Source organism: Garra rufa, chromosome 1 (assembly GCF_049309525.1).
Source record: "Garra rufa chromosome 1, GarRuf1.0, whole genome shotgun sequence".
Classification (NCBI taxonomy): domain Eukaryota; kingdom Metazoa; phylum Chordata; class Actinopteri; order Cypriniformes; family Cyprinidae; genus Garra; species Garra rufa.
In genome coordinates, this window is record NC_133361.1 from 39,181,281 (window position 1) to 39,202,356 (window position 21,076).

Sequence of the window (21,076 nt, forward strand, 5' to 3'; positions counted from 1 at the left end):
AAACATGCTAAATTGCACAAATGAGCCATTTGATCATGCTAGCAGAATGTGCATCAGTACATACTGTATATGTTGCACATGACTAGGCTGATATGACTCTGTGGAGATGACATTTGTAAACATTGTGGAGCTCTTAACGCCCTGCAGGTAGTCTTCTTGTTTACAGTTTGCTCTGGACATGTTCCATCTTTGTTTTTCCACATGGTTGAGTCGTTCAGCTCTCAGAAGTTCTGGAAGCCAATGGAAAATGTGCCATCTCACAAGCCGTGAGGCTTCGCACGAACAGGCTTCCAGAGGTTGCTGGAAATGAACCATTATGTCAAGTCAAGGTAAACAGTGTCACGTGAAGGTCTCGGTCAAACGCTAATAATATCCTGCTAATTCTGTATTTGCTGGCCACACAGCTGAACCAGGACTGAGCTACGGTACACTAATGATGAGAATAACATGGAATGATCTTTACTTCAGTATTTGAGTCAGTTTCTTGTCAAAGCACATTTCCTCATAAATTCCAATACACATTATGATCAAGGGTGTGAAAATATTTTGAATTTGAAGATCAAGGTAAATTAAACTATTTTGTCTTCTGGGAAACATGTAAATATCTTCTGTAGCCTCTGTAGGGCAGTACTAAATGAAAAGCACCCCCCACCACCACCAACCTTCTGTAATATGAGTCCCTCAGTTGTCCTCAGTGTGAAAGGATGGATCTCAAAGTCATACAGTCATTGTTGGAAAGGGTTCAAATAGAAAAAAAAAACAGCAGGCAGTTTAATTGTTAATGACAAACAAGGGACTCATGAACAACTATGACTAAACAAAACAAACACATCTGTGGATCATTCAGATGAGAACACAGTATTAAAAGAGTAGCTCACTTTCAGAACAAAAATTTACAGACAATGTACTCACCCCCTTGTCATCCAAGATGTTCATGTCTTTCTTTCTTCAGTCGTAATGAAATTATGTTTTTTGAGGAAAACATTTCAGGATTTCTCTGAACTTCCAAAAGGGCTCTAAACGATCACAGCCGAGGAAAAAAGAGTCTTATCTAGCAAAACGATTATTTACGGTTATTTTCTAAAAACATTTACAATTTATATACTTTTTAACATCAAATGCTCGTCTTGTCTAGCTCTGTGTGTACTCTGTGTAGAGATTAAAAAGTATATAAATTGTAAATGTTTTTAGAAAATAACGATAGTTTTGCTAGATAACACCCTTCTTCCTCAGCTGGGATCGTAGATCATTTAGAGCCCATTTGAAGCTGCGTTTAAACTGCATTTTGGAAGTTCAAACTCGGGGGCACCATAGAAGTCCAGTATATGGAGAGAAATCCTGAAATGTTTTCCTCAAAAAACATAATTTCTTTACGACTAAAGACAGAAAGACATGAACATCTTGGATGACAAGGGGGTGAGTACATTATCTGTACATTTTTGTTCTGAAAGTGAACTACTCCTTTAATAATCAAGCATATGTAAACTTTTGAACTTTTATAAATTCATATGTAAATTCATTTTTACAAATTCATATAAATTTTCTCTGGTGGATTATATGTAAACATCTTTTTATGTGAAAGGGCAGGACTAAATAAACAATAACATGCATTTTGTATGATCCCTCCTATTTTGGTAAAATAATTAACATTTTGCAGATTCTGAAAGAGGGGTGTAAACTTTTGACCTCAACTGTATGTATACACTACTGCACACAGTTTATGTTTTTAGAGGAAAAAATGAATACTTTATTCAGCAAGGATGTATTCAATTGATCAAAAGTGACAGTAATAGAGGTCGACCGATATTGGTTTTTACCGATACCGATAGCTAAGTTGGACCGCGCTGGCCGATACCGATTAATTAACCGATAGTTTTTGAAAATGGATATTGAAGGCCAACTAAAATAGTGCTCTACTATTTAAAAAAATAAATACTAAACCATACTTTGTAAATGAATAAAAATATTAATATTAATTATAAATTGTTATTTCATAGTTCATTAATGTTAACAAAATGAACTTCGAAATTTAACAATATATCATTAAATGTTGAAATTAACAGACTCTAACAAGGAACAACATTCTACAGCTTTCATCAATCTTAGTTGATGTTACAAATGGGCTCATTGTAAAGGGGTGGGAATCTTTACATTTTAACAATTTTTTATTATATAAGCAGGCTACTTTTTAAAACAATTACTTATTTAAAATTAGTGTTCTTTAAGTGTCGGCAAGTTTACAGAAATAGTTATTGTTTTTTTCTTTTTCGTTTGATTATTACTGATGAGATCAGACAGTGGCAGCTTTAACAGGCTGCATTCAAACGAATGCACAGATCTATTTCGATGTATCAGATGTTTTGTCTTGCTCTGAAAACATAACTGACTGTGTGTGTACATCAGTTTCGTATAAAAGTATTTGAAAATCCAAGTGCATTTAACTGCATCTGCAATCAAGCTTTTTAGGACGAACAAACACAAAGAGCAATTGAAAGACTGTCAGTGCATCTAATAGTACTGCATTATAAACGGCAGAAATGAAGGCACATGTAAAGTCAAAAACTGCGATTGATAGCTCACACTGTGTCAAACAATACACACTTAGCTCACTGTGGAAATTCTGTGCAATGAAGCCAGCCGCGTTTCTGGCGCGCACGCGTGCCATATGCGGGAAAAACACACGCTCATTGAAGAGAGGATTGAGGTGCGTCGGAGAATCTATCTTTCACCCACCCTTAATGAAACCGAACAAAAGTGCAGCGCTGTGTTGCGCGGACAACTTGCAGGTATCACACACACACAGGACGCGTTGTATAGTTCAAGCATAAATCTAAAACAGTTTATTTAATCACCAAACGGGCAAATGTTTACTTCAAGAATGATCAAAAAAGCGGCAAAGGTTAGATTAAACATGAAACGGAAAGAGCGATCTATATTGCAGCCATTTCAGAAACAATTTCTTTTCTGTTTTACATTTATGTTTAAATATTATTTGTTTTTGTTTTGTTTCAGTTTAATATGTTAATCACGAAAGAAGTTTGTGTAATTTGTAAATGTCATAAAGGACGTGGTATGAATTGGACGGCAATACGCCAGGAGAATTGGAGAGGGTCAGACACAATTTTTGACCACTTCGTACGTTTTTATTTGTGGAAAATCCCTTCTTTAACGAATTTCGTTTTTTATCTTAATTTTTTATAGACATTTTTGTTGATCAGTTATTAAAATCAAATAGGAACAGGAAAATGGCATTGTGAAATAAAGTGCGTAACAAGATGCAAACTCATCATGCTTTAACGGCCTGAAGAAAAGGCTAAAACATAAATTATAGCTCTGTATTAAGCATACAGACTTAATTAGAGCTACAGAAATACAAATAGTTTGCTTAAATGCACAATAGTAAATTTTCCAGCACAGGGTCAAGTCTTTATGAACGATGTAGGAAAGATGTGTAATGTAAAACTATGGCGCGCTGTGACTGATTTTGTCGGCTGAATGAACAGTTTGCTTTCTCATGTCTTTACACCTGCAACTTTGCTGGCTAAGAATATAAACAGCTGGATATAAATCAATACAAATATATGGTAACAATCCTGACATTAAACATTGGTCTGGGGCTAAACCTCTCATACTCCATGACAGCAGAGCATGAGCCGCTTCAGCAAAGAACGAAACCCGGAAAAACTATCAGCAAGGATTTTTGCCGATATCCGATAGTTCCGCCAATCAACTATCGGTGCCGACTAATCGGCAAAACCGATACATCGGTCGACCTCTAGACAGTAAAGATATTTGAAATGTTTAAAAAGATTCATTTCAAATAAACGCTATTCTTTTAAACAACAGATATGATAAATGCAGTAAGAGACTTGTGACATATAAGTAAAACACAAACATATTTAATAAAAACATTAATAACACATTTTTTATATAAAGAAAACAACCTTAGAGAACAGTCAAGAGCCAGGACGTGTCCATCCACATAAATGTCATCACCTCATTCAACTAGCAAATGTCTTTCTCGTAATCGAGAGCTAAATTTAGCACCCAAAACCTGCCACTTCACACACATGCACGGCACATGCCCCCTTTAATGACCACGCTTTAATGTTTGGAGACAATTTTCCCTCTATTTACTCCAGAGAGTCCAAAGCTCAGTTGGTGCCCAGTGACCTGGCAACTGAGCGGATGGATAAAAGGAGCAGGCTGAAGCCATGCAGGTCATCGCTGGGATGACAATCCAGATTCAAGACGCTGAAAACACAATGAAGAGATTTTACAGATAGGAACTTGTGCATGCTAAGACTCAGAACATGAATGAGCATCCATAATATTGTTTGCTGTTTTATGACACACCAACAGCAGTAATGGAAATCTTGTATGGTTATGGGATCAGCAGTACGTTATACCTGCAGATGCATTATGGACATGTGCAAAGCTGGTTTACGTTTGTGTCTACAGTGGCAGATCTGCGTACAACGTTTTTATTCTTTTTTCCCATCTGGTTCCATCTGCAATCAGCAGTGGGAGTAAAGCTGGTCTGGGTTGCTGTTGTGGGAGACTGGCTCAACTTGGTCCTCAAGTGGTAAGTACTGCTGTTGTTTCTGTAAATATCCATGAATACCCTTAAAAAAAAGAGTAATCTCTCAATAGCAAATGTCTATTAGAATCGTATTGAACTTATATTCACTGTTCCTAATCAGATCTATTTATTAAATCACTAAACAGGCTTATGTTTGGTGAGCGTCCTTACTGGTGGGTTAAAGAAACTGTTTATTATGGTAACTCGACTGTGCCACAAATCAAACAGTTCCCTATGACCTGCGAGACCGGTCCTGGTGAGTGTCTCCTTATGTTTCTCATTGTATTTATATAGACCAAATAGCACAGTAAATCAAAAGCAGATTTCACAGTGATTTCTGGCCGCTCTTCTAGGAAGTCCTTCTGGTCATGCGATGGGAGCTGCAGGGGTTTACTATGCCATGATCACGTCACTGTTGCCGATTTTGCAGGGTTGTGACCCCCTAAAAAGATGGTGAGTGATTATGTCCTGTTTCTATTTTTATATATACTACTCAATAGGACTTAATTTTTACAAGATAATACCAGAATGAATGCATGGAAATGCTCCTCAGTCACAAGAAATCTTCCAGAACAATTGAGGAGATTAAAAGGAAGGAAAGAAAATACTTGCACAACTATCACCATCTTTCCTGCCTCCAGTAAGACGGAAATACCTCATTAGCTGCTCGTAAACTCATTTATCTAAGCAGCTCTGCTTTATCACCATATCAAGTTGTATATTGTAAAGATGCAGTTTATTTTGGGTAGATGATGGAGCAATTACTCAAATAGATATTGAATGTCATTTTAAAAAAATAACAAGGTTCCTCATGTCAGTGTTTTGCTGTTTAATATTAACGATACACATTTCCTTCCTTTGTTCAATAGGTGCTTGCAGGGTCTTCTTTGGGCCCTTTTCTGGGGTGTGCAGGTTTGCGTCAGTCTTTCTCGAGTCTTCATTGCAGCTCATTTCCCACATCAGGTCATTGCGGGAGTTGTTTCGGGTCAGTTGCATTGCATATTTTTTCATGAATAAGACTTCTTACTTCTTCAACATACAGTAATTGCTCACTTCACTATACAGGAATCGCCGTGGCCAAGGCTTTTAATAGAGTTTCCTGGATCTATTCAGCAAGCTTGAAGAGTTATGTGCACACCATCCTGTGTCTTGTGTTCGTTGCACTGGGGCTTTACACATTGTTGGATGCAGCTTCAATAGACCCCTACTGGAGCCTAATGAAGGCGCAGAAGTGGTGCATTCAGTCTGAATGGGTCCATCTGGACACCACACCCTTTGCTGGCCTCCTTCGCAACACCGGGGCCCTTTTCGGTCTGGGGCTGAGCCTCCATTTGCCTATTCATGGTGATCTGGAGAAAAACAAGAGCTGTGGAAATAGCGCCATTTACAGACTGACCTGTACAGCAGCAACGCTGCCACTCCTGAGCCTCTTAGACTCATTCAGACCTCCCACAAGCACTCATGCGCTCTTCTATGCACTTTCCTTCTGCAAGAGCGCCACTGTGCCTCTGACCACAATAAGTTTTGTACCTTACTGCATAAGCACATTAGCAAATGTATACCACAGAATGAAAGCATATTAAAGAAAACACATTATAAAATTGCATTTAAGTCTGTATTTAGTGTTTTCCTCACATTGCATGTTTTGAAATATTACAATGTAAGTATTATTTAACAAAATGACGGATGACTTTATTTGTTTTGATTATAATGTATGCAATCTGAATTAAGCAAAGATATCATCAGGATTATCCATTGCTATATATATATTGATTCATGCAAAATATTATGTAACATTATTAATAATATAAATGTCAAGATGGAAGGAGATCAAAGAGCTATATTTGGGTAACTATATACAGTTGAAGTCAAGTTTACATACACATTATTTAGTACTTAATAAGATATTTCACATAAAAGAGAAAATAATAGTTGATTTTATAAAAATGATCCTGTCCAAAAGTTTACATACACTTGTTTCTTAATACTGTGTTGTTACCTGAATGATCCACAGCTGTGTTTTTTTTTTTTTTTTTTTTTTTTTTGTGATAGTTGTTTATGAGTCCCTTGTTTATCCTGAATATTTAAACTGCCTGCTGTTCTTCAGAAAAATCCTTCAGGTTCCACAAATGGTGGTTTTTCAGCATTTTTGTGTATTTGAACCCTTTCCAACAGTGACTGTATGATTTTGAGATCCCTCTATTTGACACTGAGGACAACTGAGGGATTCATATGCAACTATTACAGAAGGTTCAAATGCTCACTAATGCTCCAGAAGGAAACATGACTCATTGAGAGCCAGGGGGTTAAAACTTTTTTGAATTAAAGATCAGGGTATATTTATTTTTTCTTCTGGGGTACAAGTAAGTATCTTCTGTAGTTTCTGGAGGGCAGTACCAAATGAAAAAGAAATATGATATTTAGACAAAATAAGAAAAATCTACACATCTTCATTCTGTTCAAAAGTTTTAACCCCCTGGCTCTTAATGCATCTTTTTTTCTTTCTGAAGCATCAGTGAGTATTTAAACCTTCTGTAATAGCTGCATATGAGTCCCTCAGTTGTCCTCAGTGTGAAAAGATGGATCGCAAAATCATACAGTGATTGGGTTCAAATGCACAAAAAATTCTGAAAAAACAGAATTTTGGGAACTAAAGGATTTTTCTGAAGTACAGCAGGCAGTTTAACTGTTCAGGACAAACAAGGGACTCATAAATAGCTATCACTAATGGATTAAGAATCAAGTTTATGTAAACTTTTTAATGGGGTCATTTGTATTAATTCAGCTATTACTTTGTGTTGTGGACTGTAAACGTATTTTATGTGTAATATCTTATTCAGGTCAGTACTAAAAAAAAACAACATGCATTTTTTATGATCCCTCCTATTTTGGTAAAATAATTAACATTTTGCAGATTCTGCAAGGTGTATGTAAACTTTTGACCTCAACTGTAGTTGTTGTCAGTAAAAAATACATTTATTATATAGCATTTTATATCATATTTGCTGTCCAACACAACTGTTTAACACATCAGTGTTACCATTTATATTTTTGCTGTCGTAAATTGTTCATATTTTATCAGTTTCACTGTTAAATTTAGCAGGTTTATGATAGACTGTTCAATGGCAGGTTTAGTTGTGACAGCTCCATATAATGTGACAACATGCCCCTCTATAATAGGCAAATGTTGTTCAATGTGCCTACAGAGACATTCATTTTTTAAAAGTAAACATATACCTATATATATTATGACTCCAACTGTATTTTTGTTCATTTAGCTTGAGCAATTGTACATAAAGGAGCTATATTACAAAACTTCTATTTCAATTATTTTATGAAATGCAGTGTGTTTAAAAAGGGATATCTGGTTTTAGAAACCGTCAGAAAATTCAAACTCAGTGGTGAAATGCTTAAAATAGGGTAAAACGTCTTCATCATTCACATTAGTGCCGCCATCTAGCGACAAAACTATTACTACATGAACTGCACGACGTTAATTATCTCCTTTTTGTGTATGTTTTACTTGATAAACATTCGTAAGTAGCTAACAATAGGGTAAGTGAAAATAATTCGTCCTTGTCTGGTTAAAACAATGGTTACCTCCTCGTGTTTATCATTTTCCGTGAGACCTTTACATTAGAATTTGGTACCGGAAGTGGAGAGTGTAAACAGACGCGCGCAGTCATGACCCGTGACTGGCACTGATGAAACCGTGTTTCCTTGTACCAAATTAATGTTTCCATCACTTCCACAGGGATGCATCACTTAAGCAGCCTTCGACAGGTTTAGGCGACCTAACTGCATTAGGAAATCCAGCAGAAATTAAACCTTGTGAATCGGCTGCAGGAGGGAGAGCCGCGAAGAAGCGCTATGCCGCGGCGGAAGGTATGACTGCATCCTACAGGCCAGCTGCGTACATGCCTACGGTATATAGCATCTCGCACCTGCGTGTTCATGTGTATCCAGCCTTCACCTGCTCGTTTTACACATACACTACATCCAGCATTTTGCATTTGGGGCGCAGTCGCAGTCATCATAACCAAATGACTAGTTCAATTGTTTGTGTGTCAGGTGAATGGGGTTTGTGTATGAAATGTGCTTATGGTAGCCAAAACTAATAAGTAATACGAGGTTTCACTATGTAATAAGCGAATACACAAATAGTTCATGCTTGTGGAGCCATCAATTCAGACATTTCTTTTTTTGATACAAGGGAAAAGGCTAAAATTTGGTCTTTTTCCCCCAAGTCATGTTTTCATACATTCTGATAAAACAATATATTCTTTTGAATAGTGCTTTTAGGATTCATTAGACTCACCCAACATAATAATAGGGAGTAAGGGTATAGATACAACCAGGGTTCGAAATTAACACCCGCCAACCCTTACTGATGAAAACTTACCAGCCAGTTTGGCCGGTGATGCTTGAGCCAATCATGCAAATCATGTCAGAGACGCTCTGGGTCGTTTGTCCCCTGGACAAACCATTATTGTTCAGTGCGAGTGCCGCATGCTGTAATATGAGCAGTCATTATTCCGTCGTCTCCCGGGTGCTGATAGCGCTCGTGTGCAGGTGATACCTGAACTGCACACATTGCTATCTGGATTTAAACTAAACTCATTTAAGCTTTGCCAGTTTCAACATTTAAGAGCCATAAGACGCAAACCCGCGCGCAAGGTGAGAAGTGAGAAGATCTGTGTGTGCGCTCATCCGAAGCCTCAGAACGCGCGCAAATATTACTCCCGCAGAAATGTTATTTCGTCCTGCTCCCGCCCGCGATATTTATGTTATGCCCCACTCCCGCCCGCAAAAACCTGCATAAAAGTAACCTATACCCCCGCGGGAAAACAGGTCTCTACTTCATCTCTTGGCTGCATGAAACAAACCCTCGATCGCGCTAATGTAAAGGTACGATCAGAGTAATTGTACTAACGAACTCGCGCGTAATGTATGACACTCTTGTATATCGGAGTCTAGGCACGCATACTGTAAGTCCGCTATTGATTCACAAACTATTCATGCTTTCGGGGCTCTGATCCATAGTACTTTTGCGTGAAATTTCAAAGTATTTTCGTAGTTGTCAAAATGATTGTCCTGTGAGTGTTTTATAATGAATGCTTAAATGCTTAAAAAATACTCTGAAGTTGTAAAGAATCTCTGAATCAAAGAATTCAGGAGATTTAAATCTGTATATATGTTAAAAAGTTAGAACTGAGCAGAGGGTTTTCTTTTAAATTCAAAAGTATAGTTTTAATTTAAAGTTTGTTTGTTTGAGGTTTTTTATAACATGCATTAGAAGAATAAAAAGGCAAAACAAATGTTTTGGTTAATAAAAAAAGTTTAAAAATAAACGCCTTTAGAGGAAATGTCAGGCATAGGGGGGCCTTTGAATAATTGACCCGAGAAGGAGGTGGGCCCCGGCATAGTTTCTGTACCTAAAAACTAATGTTAGACCTACTTAAAAAAAACCCCCGAAAAATCAGTTTATTTTATTGCATCTTTACTCTATTGTATTTATTTGTGCTGTTGCTTCTAGTTAGATAGATTATTCGTATTTCGTTACTTTTAATTTTTTTAAACCGTTGCACCCCTAATTTTCACCACGTAAAAATTTGTCTAATGGAAATTCTGATTGGCTGGTAACTTCAGAAAGTTACCAGCCACTTTGGCTGGTGATCAAAAAAGTTAATTTCGAACCCTGGATACAACTATTTGGAAATCTGAAACCAAATCTAAATTTTGAGAAAATCGCCTTTAAAGTTGTCCAACGATGCTATGATTTCTGGCATAAAAGAAAAATCGATCTTGTTGAATGTATTTTGGCTATTGCTACAAATATGATCGTGCTACTTAAGAATGGTTTTGTGGTCCAGGGTCACATATAATAAAGTTACAATTTTCAACTTTTATTAAGAACGTAAGAAAACATTATTACATTATATAATACAGATCATTAGTTAAATCGTAGGAATTAGTGAACCCCATACACCACTGAAAACCCTGGGACTGTGGGATTAAAATGAGAAACGTAATGAAAGATTCACCAAAATCTTACTGTTGAAAAACTTTTGACCGGTAATGTAGGTTAAAATGTAGAGTAAATTTTTATGAAAACCTTACCATCCTTGTAATAGTTAAATTTTGTCATTTGTTTCAGTATGTGGATGACAAAAAAATACTTAACTGTAACAGCATTTACTTATACATTATTAAAATCAAAAGTTGAATTTGTTAAAATTTAATCTGAGCTAAGATGAACCATATCATTAAACAGTTGCATTCATATTAACAAACAATGATTAATAGGTACTAAATGTAAAGCTTATTGTTAGTTGATGCTAATGGGACCTTATTGTAAAGTGTTAAAAAAAACTAAGTTTTGATGTTTTTGACACTCAGAGAAATGCCGGCAGTAGCTCTGAAGGTACAGAGGATTCAGACTTTTCCGCTGAGCACACAGACAGCTCAGAGAGTGACGTCCACACGGTGAGAAACACCCGCCTCACTCGCTCCTCACTGCGACTCAGCCGCAACTCGCAAGGTAAGACACAAGCCGTTGTACTGATCACTTGCTAAGAGCTCTTTGCTAAAAGTATGATCTACTAATAATGATGCAAACAGTAACTTTGGGACTTTGGGCTGTAGGAATAATGAAAATGTCATATGATTTTTGCCCCCGGAGGTGAAGGTGAGGTGAAGAGGTAAATGAATGAACAAACCTGAGAGCTTTGTTTCTAGATTCCAGTCCTGTGGGGAACACATCTGCCCCGGTTTCAGAGGAGGTGGTGAACTATTCCACCCGTCGCGTGACTCGTAGTCAACAGCAGGGGGTGACAGTCTTGCCCAAGAAATACCCCTTGCGGCAGAGTCGCTCTTCTGGCTCAGACACGGAGCAGCATGGGGAAATCTCAGAGAGGGGTAGGAGGAGAAAACCGCATGGTTCTTCACTCATGCCTTCCCTCATTTGAGTATCTCCATGCTTTGCTCTCCTCACGTGTGCTTCTCTTCATTTGCTTATTTTTCTCAGTTCATACAACATGTTAACCATTCAAAAGTTTGGGGTCAGTGAGATTTTTTCCTTTACTTTCTATTCATGAAAGAACCTTGAAAACAGTTTCCAAAAAATATTGAGCAGCACAGCCGTTTTCAACATTGATTATAATAATAAATATTTCTTGAGCATCAAATTTAGCTTTGCATCATGGAAAAAATACTGGAATAAATATTTTTAACTGAAATAATGTTTCACAATATTACTGATTTTTTTTATCAAATAAATGCAGCTTTGGTGAGCATAGGAGTCTTCTTTAAAAACATGTTACTGAAAAATCTTACTGACCTTAAACCTTTAAACAGTTGTGTACATTATTTGAAGTAATTCTTTATTAAGATGTAAATATTTTATTATTTGAAATAATACTTTAGACTTTCATAATATCTCATTTCATGTTTTTCTGTGGCTTTTGCCAACTTTTTCTGTTGTAGTTTGCTATTAGTTGAATTCATACACACCACTCTTTGAACTATTTGTTCAGTTTTGTTTTGTAAATATAAATATACACCCTGAAAAAGTCACCTTCTTTTTTATTTTTGATAATATGCTTGCTCAAACCTCAAAACAATCTAATGTTGCAGTTCAAAGGCATCCAGTTTTTTTAAAATAGGTTAAATTTGAATTAATTTAAGTTTAAAATGAGAGATTTAGATTTAAAAATGTAAGTTTATCTGAACTAAATAATTCTGTTAATGTTGTCATGAATTACAGCAACAATCAACATTTTATAATTTTTAAATGCCATTTCTAACATGAATGATCATCACTGATACAAAAAAGTTACTAGAGATTACTGATTGACATTGACATGATGTAGTTGATATTTTAATCTCAACTTTTTTCAGAGATGTGTTTACTACGTTATGTGGTTAGCTACATCTTCCCTTTAACCTCCTCTTGTTTTTATTGTTTTTTTCTTCCTTTCCTCTTGTTACTCTATTGCCATTTTCATTCATTGATGTAATGATATATTCCTTATTCCATTCTTAAATTTCATACAGTCCTGTTTTCTGTTGTGTTGGTCATCCAGACATTAAACAAAGTGCAGACCATGATGAATCCCCACCCAGGACACCCACCGGCAACGCTCCTTCATCTGAGTCTGACATTGACATGTCCAGCCCAAACGTGTCTCACGATGAGAGTCTGGCAAAGGAGCTGTCCCTGAAAGAGTCCGGCCTTGCTCACCGGCCCAAACGGCGACGCTTTCACGAGAGCTACAACTTTAACATGAAGTGCCCCACACCTGGTTGTAATTCACTTGGTAATTGGATTCCAGGTCCTTTATTTTAGGTTTATAAATATTTACACTACCGTTCAAAAAGTTTGGAGTTAGTACGATTTTTTTAATGCTTTGGAAAAAGATATGTTCTCCCAGGATGCATTTCTTTGATCAAAAATACAGTAAAATTGTGAAACATTATTATTGCTAATTATTATTATTTTTGCAATTTATTCCTGTGATGCAAAGCTGAATTTTTAGCATCATTACTCCAGTCTTCAGTGTCACACGATCCTCCAGAATCATTCTAATAGGCCGATTTGCTGTGTAGAAAACATTTATTATTCATGTGTCTTATTTATGAATGTTGAAAATTCATTCTTTGAACAATAGAAAATTAAAAAGACCAGCTTTTACATGCAGTGGAGAACACTTGAAATATTATAAATGCCTTTATTGTCTATTTTGATCAATTTAATGTGTCCTTTATAAATAAAATAATTAATTTCTTTACATTTTTTACAGACTTCAGTCTTTTGAATGGTGGTGTATTTGTTACATTTATGTATTAATAGTGACTTTTTTTTCTTCTGGCAATATATATATATATTTTTTTTGTACATGCTCATATTCAACATTTAAATATTGTTATTCCTCATTCAGGACATTTGACAGGGAAACATGAAAGGCACTTTTCAATATCTGGATGCCCACTGTACCATAACCTTTCAGCAGATGAGTGTAAGGTAATGCTTATTTTGGTCATTTGGACTAAACCTTTAGCCAGATTGTATTTTGCTTAAACAGCAAGGTTTGCCTCAAGAAACACGGACCTTTAACTTAGGTGAAGGCAAGCTCTCGAGACAAAAATGTGGAGGAGAGGACGCTGTCACAGCGGCAGGATGAGAATCGGCATTCCGCTCGGCAACAGGTAAAACAGCACACTAATTATTTAACGTCCTTCCTCTTGGACTGGTATGTGTCCTAGTAGTGACCCCCCCTGCTTTCATATTTGTGACCCTGGACCACAAAACCAGTCTTAAGTAGCACAGGTATGTGTAGCAATAGCCAAAAATACATTGTAGGGGTCAAAATAATAAATGTTTCTTTTATGCCAAAAATCATTAGGAAATTAAGTAAAGACAATGTTACGTTAGGACATTTGGTACATTTCTTACCATAAATATATCAAAACTCAATTTTTTATTAGTAATATGCATTGCTTAGAACTTCATTTGGACAACTTTAAAGGTGATTTTCTCAATATTTGATTTTTTTTTGCACCCTCCAGATACCACATTTTGTCAAGTAGTTGTATCTCGGTCAAATATCGTCCTATCCCAACAAACCATACATCAATGGAAAGCATGTTTACTATTGATGACATATAAATCTCTGTTTCAAAAAAATTTACCCTTATGACTGGTTTTATGATTCAGGTTCACATTTTATGTGCAGTGAACGTTATGTGTTAATTCAATAGCCTCACTAGCGCTCACATTCTCTGAGTTACCGTCCCTCCAGGCCCAAACGGAGCGGCAGCTGCGGTATAAAGAAAAGGTGACAGAGATGAGGAGGAAGAGAAACTCTGTTCCTCTTAAAGAGCAAAAAGACAAGTATACAGTAAGTGTCACATGCTCTGTAACCCTCAGCAGATACATGTATCAGTTTCTGAGCTCTCATTGCTTGACTCTCTCCAGGAGCACAGACAGACGCATGGCAGCAGTCGTGAGCCTCTGCTGGAGAACATCACAAGTGACTATGACCTGGAGCTGTTCAGAAAAGCCCAGGCACGTTCCTCGGATGATCTTGTAAGAGAGAAGACCCATCTCATTTTCTCCCTCTTTGTTTTCTCCTTTTCCCTCTCTTTTTCATGACTCTGTAAAGATTGCAGTGGGCTGAGCCTTCGCACCACTGCATTCTGGGTTACGCAATGGGTCTACGCTGGACTCTCTTCCACTGTAGCCTCCACACTGCTGCCATTTTCTCATCTGTTGCTTATGGGTGTTACTCAAAGTAAACAGATAAACAGATAGTTTAAGCAAAGATGAAAATTCTTTATTTAATTCTTTCCAAACCCATAAGTCCTTCGTTCATCTTTTGAACTCAACTTAAGATTTTCATTTCATGGAGATTTTTGATGAAATGGAGATCTTTCTGACCCTGCATAGACAGCAACACAACTGACCTGTTCAAGGCCCAAAAAGGTAGTAAGAACATCATTAAATTTTAAAATAAAATGTGACATCAGTGGTTCAACCGTAATGTTATGAAGCTACAGTAATTCTTTTTGTGTACAAAAAAAGAAAACAAAAACAGCCTTATTCAACACTTTCTTCTCTTTCATGTCTTTCTTCGACACACGTTCACTAAGTACCACAACACTGATGTCACATGGACTGTTTTAATGATGTCCTTACTACCTTCTGGACCTTGAAAGTGTCAGTTGCTGTCAATGCAGTGTCAGAAAGCTCTCGGATTTCATCAAAAATATCTTAATTTGTGTTCTGAAGATGAACAAAGATCTTACGGGTTTGGAACAACAAGAGGGTGAGTAATTAATAAGATAATTTAAATTTTGGGGTGAACTATATCTTTTAGCAACATACTTGATCTGTTTTACTATAAAGGAACAGCTCCAATAATAAAAATTCTGACATTTACTTACTCGTATGATGTTTGAGACCTGTATAGTGTTATCTTTTAAAGCTTGACTAGAAAAATGTAAGTATTAACAGAATTATTTTTGGTTGAACTGTTCCAATATGAGAAACAATAATCTTGAGTAGGCATTACATGCACCTTCTTATTTTCTCCAGCTGATTTCTATCTTAACTTAATTTAACTCTCAAATTTCTACATTAATTAGTACAGTCCATGGAAAAGTACACCTCCATTCAAAAGTTTGAGGATCAGTATTTTTTTTAAATGTTTTTAAAAGAAGTTATTTTGTTCACCAAGGCTGCATTTAGAGCTGTTTAATTTACTTACCTTTTTTAATATATATCAATTTATTCCTGTGATGTAAAGCTAAATTGTCAGCAGTCACTACTCTAGTTTTTCCAGTGTCAAATGAACTTCAGAAATCATTCTAATATGCTGATTAGCTGTCCTTAATTTTCATTTTGGGTGAACTGTCCCTTTAAGCTACATACTTTATCTGTCCTACCTTAAAGCTCCAAACATGAAAATTCTGACATTTACTAACTCTCATGATGTTTCATGGAAACATTTCTTATTATCAATGTCAAAAACCGTTGTGCCACTTAATATTTTTGGAAAATGTAATACTGTGATTTTGTAGGATCCTTTGATAAGTTTAGAGAAACACCATTTTTTGAGTAAGTGAAATATACGGTCAGTTTAATGCATCCTTACTGAATAAAAGTATTCATTTCATTCTTTCAAAACAAATCTTACTGTCCCCAAACTTTTCATCAGTAGTGTATCTCCCGATCTCGTCCTCAACCTCCTCATTCATGAATCTTCTGTGGTAGGTCTCAGGGTTTTTTCTTTCTATTTCTGTCGTCATTCCCTCCAGTCAAACCTGTGTTTCTCCCTCCCTTCATTGGTCCTTTTAGGAGAAGCTCCGGCTGCAGGGACAGGTCACAGAAGGTGGCAACATGATAAAGGCCATTGTGTTTGGCCGCTACGAGTTGGACACCTGGTACCACTCGCCGTACCCCGAAGAGTACGCCCGCCTCGGCCGTCTCTACATGTGCGAGTTCTGCCTCAAATACATGAAAAGCCAGACCATTCTGCGACGTCACATGGTAGCTCTTTCACATCCTTATCAAAATGTGTGTTTTTGCAATTATACATACACCTCTTTCTTACTTGTTTTTCAATCAGGCCAAATGTGTGTGGAAACATCCACCAGGTGATGAGATTTACAGAAAAGGGGCTATATCTGTTTTTGAAGTGGACGGCAAGAAGAACAAGGCAAGAACAATGACATTCCACAAGGACTCTTGATTTTATTTGACAACTTTAAAGGGTCATTTCACCCAGAAATTACAATTCTGTCATTAATTACTCACCTTCATGTTGTTCCAAACCCGTGTAAGACCTTTGTACAACTTCAGAACACAAATTAAGATATTTCTGATGAAATCCGAGAGCTTTCTGACCCTGCATAGACAGCAACACAACTGACACGTTCAAGGCCCAGAATGGTAGTAAATTGTCCTTGTGACTACAGTGCTTCAACCATAATGTTATGAAGCTACAAGAAGCTTTGAACGATGAACCAAGGTCTTATGGGTTAAAAACGACATAAGGGTGAGTAATTAACCCTTATAACTAATTGCCATAATTTTAATTTTTGGGTGAACTTTCCCTTTATATTGACTATCTGCAAGTCAGTAATTTGTAATCTGAACCTGATTCTGCCTTGTCACTGTCAATTGTCTTTTTCAGATTTATTGCCAAAACCTGTGCCTGCTTGCCAAACTCTTCCTGGACCACAAAACTTTGTACTACGATGTGGAGCCGTTTCTTTTTTATGTGATGACTGAAGCTGACAATACCGGCTGCCACCTTGTAGGATATTTCTCCAAGGTACTCTGTTAGTGACTCCGGTGCACCTTAAGCTTCAGTTACCTTGCACAAGTTATTATGTTGTGGTAATCAAAATACGTATCTGGGTTTAGGAAAAGAATTCATTCCTGAACTACAATGTCTCCTGCATCCTGACCATGCCACAGTATATGAGGCAGGGTTATGGCAAGATGCTGATTGATTTCAGTGAGTGCAGTAGATCTAGATCACTTGTATACTTTTTATATTTGTTATTTATCATTACCGTGTTAAACTTAAACAAGATTGCAAATGGTGGTGATAAAGGAGAAGTTCACTTGCAGAATGAAATTTCCTGGTAATTTACTCACCCCCATGTCATCCAAGATATTCATGTCTTTCTTTATTCAGTAGAAAAGAAATTAAGGTTTTTGAGGAAAACATGGGCTTCAGTGGGGATCAATGGGTTGAAGGTCCAAATTGCCATTTCAATGCAGCTTCAAAGGACTCTAAACGATCCCAAACAAGGAATAAGGGTCTTATCTAGCAAAATGATCAGTCATTTTCTAAGAAAAATACAAATTTATACACTTTTTATATACTTTGCGACTGAAAAAAGACATGGGAGTAAGTAAATTATCAAGAAATTTCTTTAAAGTTTCAATTGTGACCATAGAATACATAATTCATGCTGTCATTTTGCCTTAAAAAAAACGGAAAGAGACAAACGTGTTCGTGTGTAAATGGCTTGTGTCTGCACAGGTTATTTGCTGTCCAAAGTAGAGGAGAAGGTTGGCTCCCCTGAAAGGCCTCTCTCTGACCTGGGACTCATCAGTTACAGGAGTTACTGGAAGGAAGTACTCCTGCGCTACCTGCACACCTTCCAGGGCAAAGAGATCTCTATTAAAGGTACTTAGTGTTACGCTCACTACTTTTAATAAGGTTGGAAAGATTTTTTTAAAAATAATTAATTTTTCAACAAAAAAAAAGTATGGAAAATATTTCATTTAGCAAAGATGCATAAATTGTTCAAAGGTGACAAGAAAGACATAATGTTGCAAAAGATTTCTTTTGTATTTTATATTCATCAAAGAATTCTGAAAAATGTATCTAGCAGCATAAGAATTATTTCTTGAACAGCAACTCAGCATATTAGAATAATTTCTGAAGGATCATTTGACACTGAAGACTGGAGTAATTACGCTGAAAATGTAGCTTTGGTCACAAGAATGAATTACATTTTCAAATATATTTTAATAGAAAATTATAATATTTTGAACTGTAATAATATTTCACAATATTTACTGTATTTTTGATCAAATAAATATGCAGCCTTGTTGAGCATAAGAGACTTTTTTCAAAACCATACAAACCATAAACTTTTGAACTGTAGTGTGTGTTCCTTTATCTTCCTTTCCCATTTATGCTTGTAACATGTAATATTGTGAATAATTGTTTTCATTCTTTGTCATGTATGAACACGTGGGAGCAGAAATCAGTCAAGAAACAGCTGTCAATCCTGTAGACATTGTCAGCACTTTACAGTCACTCCAGATGCTGAAGTACTGGAAAGGGAAGCACTTGATCTTAAAAAGACAGGTAACTATAATTGTAATGTAATGTATGTAGTCATCTTAACAACAAACTGTTTACATTAATTACAGGTTTGTTATTTTGATATAATTTAGTGTTTTTAATGTATTTAAATGATTCAATGATTTTTAGGATCTGATTGATGATTGGAAAACCAAAGAGGCAAAACGTGGAAGCAGCAAGACTATTGACCCTACGGCCTTGAAGTGGAGCCCACCCAAAGGAACCTAAGACAATAATCTGCATGCTCTTCACCGTTTGCTGTAGCTTAGCAGGTCTTGGTCACTATTAGAATAGTTCAACACATAGGAAAGTGTTTTCTTTGTTACAGTAAGTTACCAGTAAGACTGCAGTCCTAACTGTGTCCTGTGTCTCATGGTTCAGTTAGAACATTTCAACTTACCTTAACTGTCCTATTAGAGTACCAGTGTTTGATACTCAAATGGCAATTGTTTTTACTGTTGTTGTTTTTTTTAGTCATCTACTGCATTTTTTGTTTTGTTTTAGAGAAATGACTATTTGACTGTTAAATATTTATGTGAAAAACCATTACAGTGTTTCTATAACTAATGGTTTTGTGAGCTAAAGAGCTTCTTGTTTCATGCCCGAACCAGATATGTATTCCCAACCCTTTTTGACATTAGCCAAAGTCATTGCACTAAATTAAAAGAATATTTTATTAGCTCAAGTGAGACTAACTTGTATTTTGAAACAGACACATTGCAGTAAATGTGATATATTAACCCTTCATTGTCGTATTTTTTGAAAAGGCTAAAACGATTAAGCTTCACTTACTTTATAGCATGTCTTGGCTATATATTGCAGCAACTGTGTAATTTGTGAGCAGCTGGAATAGCTTAAATTAACGTTAGCTCATAGAATTACCACAATGCACTTGTAAACTCCACATAGTTGATTTAACACAGACTATTCTATGATATGCCAGTAGCATGTGTTGCACTTGATTTTCTATGTCTCTCCTCTGAAATAAATTCAGTTACTGTTTAAATTGATGACATTCAGCGAGTTATTGGGTATAAATATTAATAAACAATAGAGAAAGGAAAGGAAGTTAAAATTAAAACTGTTATCGTTAATCACCCACACAAACAATACTGTGAATGTTGGTAACAAATGGTTTAGATGCCAAAAAAAAAAAACAGCTAAAACAAATCTAAGATGGTTGGCTGGTTTTAGCCGGTCATAGCTGGTCAGCAGGTTGGTTTTAGAGGGGATTTGGCTGGAAGTAGCTCTCCAAGCCTGACCAGCTAAGGAAGTGGCCAAAACTCCTCTAAAACCAGCTACTTCCAGCAAAGACCAGCCAAAAACCAGGCTGGTTTTAGCTGGTTTAGTTGTGATTGTATGAACTGCTTCATGCAATAAGATGGTTGGTTTTCTTATTTGGTCAGCAGGCTGGTTTTAGAGGGATTTAGAGGCCTCTTCCTTAGCTGGTCAGGCTTGGAGACCAGCTAAGACCAGCCAACCATCTTAGGCTGACTTTAGCTGTTTTTTATCAGCAGGGTGGTATTTGCATGAACTGCTTCCTGCTGAAAAAAAAAAAAAAAAAAACAGCTAAAACCAGCCTAAGCTGGTTGGCTGGTCTTAGCTGGAAGTAGCTGGTCTCCAAGCCTGACCAGCTAAGGAAGTGGCAAAAATCCCTCTAAAACCAGCCTGTTGACCACCTAAGACCAGGCTGGACGACCAGCTAAAACCAGCCAACCATTTTTTTTTTTTAACTGGTTTTAGTCATCCAGCCTGGCCTTACCTGGTCAACGCTGGTCAGCAGGTTGGTCTTAAAGGGGTTTTGGCCACTTCCTTAGCTTGTCAGGCTGGGAGACCAGCTTAAACCAGCTAAGTCCAGCAAACCAGCTTAGGTTGGTTTTAGCTGGGTTTTTTTTTGTTTTGTTTTTTTTTTTGTTTATTTGTTTGTTTTTAGCAGAAATGTATGTTGCCAAATATTCAATAGCTGTTAACTGTTTACGCTGACTGTTTCTTTGGTTATAATCAATGAACTGTAACATATCTGTTTATGGTTAATCACTTGAAGCATTTGGGCCCGGTTTCACAGACAAGGCTTAAGCCTAGTCCTAGACTAAAATGTAAGTCT

The 21,076-nt window shown here is 36.6% G+C and overlaps 2 protein-coding genes across 6 annotated transcripts; both read left to right on the forward strand.

Annotated features, from left to right (window-relative positions):
* Positions 1 to 3,495: 3,495 nt before the first annotated feature.
* g6pc1b (glucose-6-phosphatase catalytic subunit 1b) lies at positions 3,496 to 6,165 on the forward strand. Its single transcript, XM_073835540.1, has 6 exons — positions 3,496 to 3,502; positions 4,363 to 4,585; positions 4,729 to 4,838; positions 4,936 to 5,035; positions 5,452 to 5,567; positions 5,648 to 6,165. Exons 1-6 carry the CDS (start codon positions 3,496 to 3,498, stop codon positions 6,163 to 6,165), a joined length of 1,074 nt encoding a protein of 357 aa, XP_073691641.1.
* Positions 6,166 to 8,245: 2,080 nt separating this feature from the next.
* On the forward strand, positions 8,246 to 19,978 carry kat7a (K(lysine) acetyltransferase 7a). 5 transcript variants are annotated; one of them, XM_073840020.1, is made up of 15 exons: positions 8,246 to 8,467; positions 10,982 to 11,123; positions 11,321 to 11,500; positions 12,667 to 12,900; positions 13,522 to 13,604; positions 13,703 to 13,789; positions 14,368 to 14,481; positions 14,559 to 14,669; positions 16,440 to 16,631; positions 16,711 to 16,800; positions 17,278 to 17,418; positions 17,511 to 17,604; positions 18,139 to 18,285; positions 18,869 to 18,975; positions 19,102 to 19,978. In XM_073840020.1, exons 1-15 carry the CDS (start codon positions 8,453 to 8,455, stop codon positions 19,198 to 19,200), a joined length of 1,836 nt encoding a protein of 611 aa, XP_073696121.1. In that variant the 5' UTR covers positions 8,246 to 8,452; the 3' UTR covers positions 19,201 to 19,978. The 5 variants fall into 5 exon arrangements, with proteins under 5 accessions (XP_073696121.1, XP_073696133.1, XP_073696127.1 ...); XM_073840032.1 differs by having other exon boundaries at positions 14,559 to 14,648; XM_073840026.1 differs by having other exon boundaries at positions 14,383 to 14,481.
* Positions 19,979 to 21,076: the final 1,098 nt, after the last annotated feature.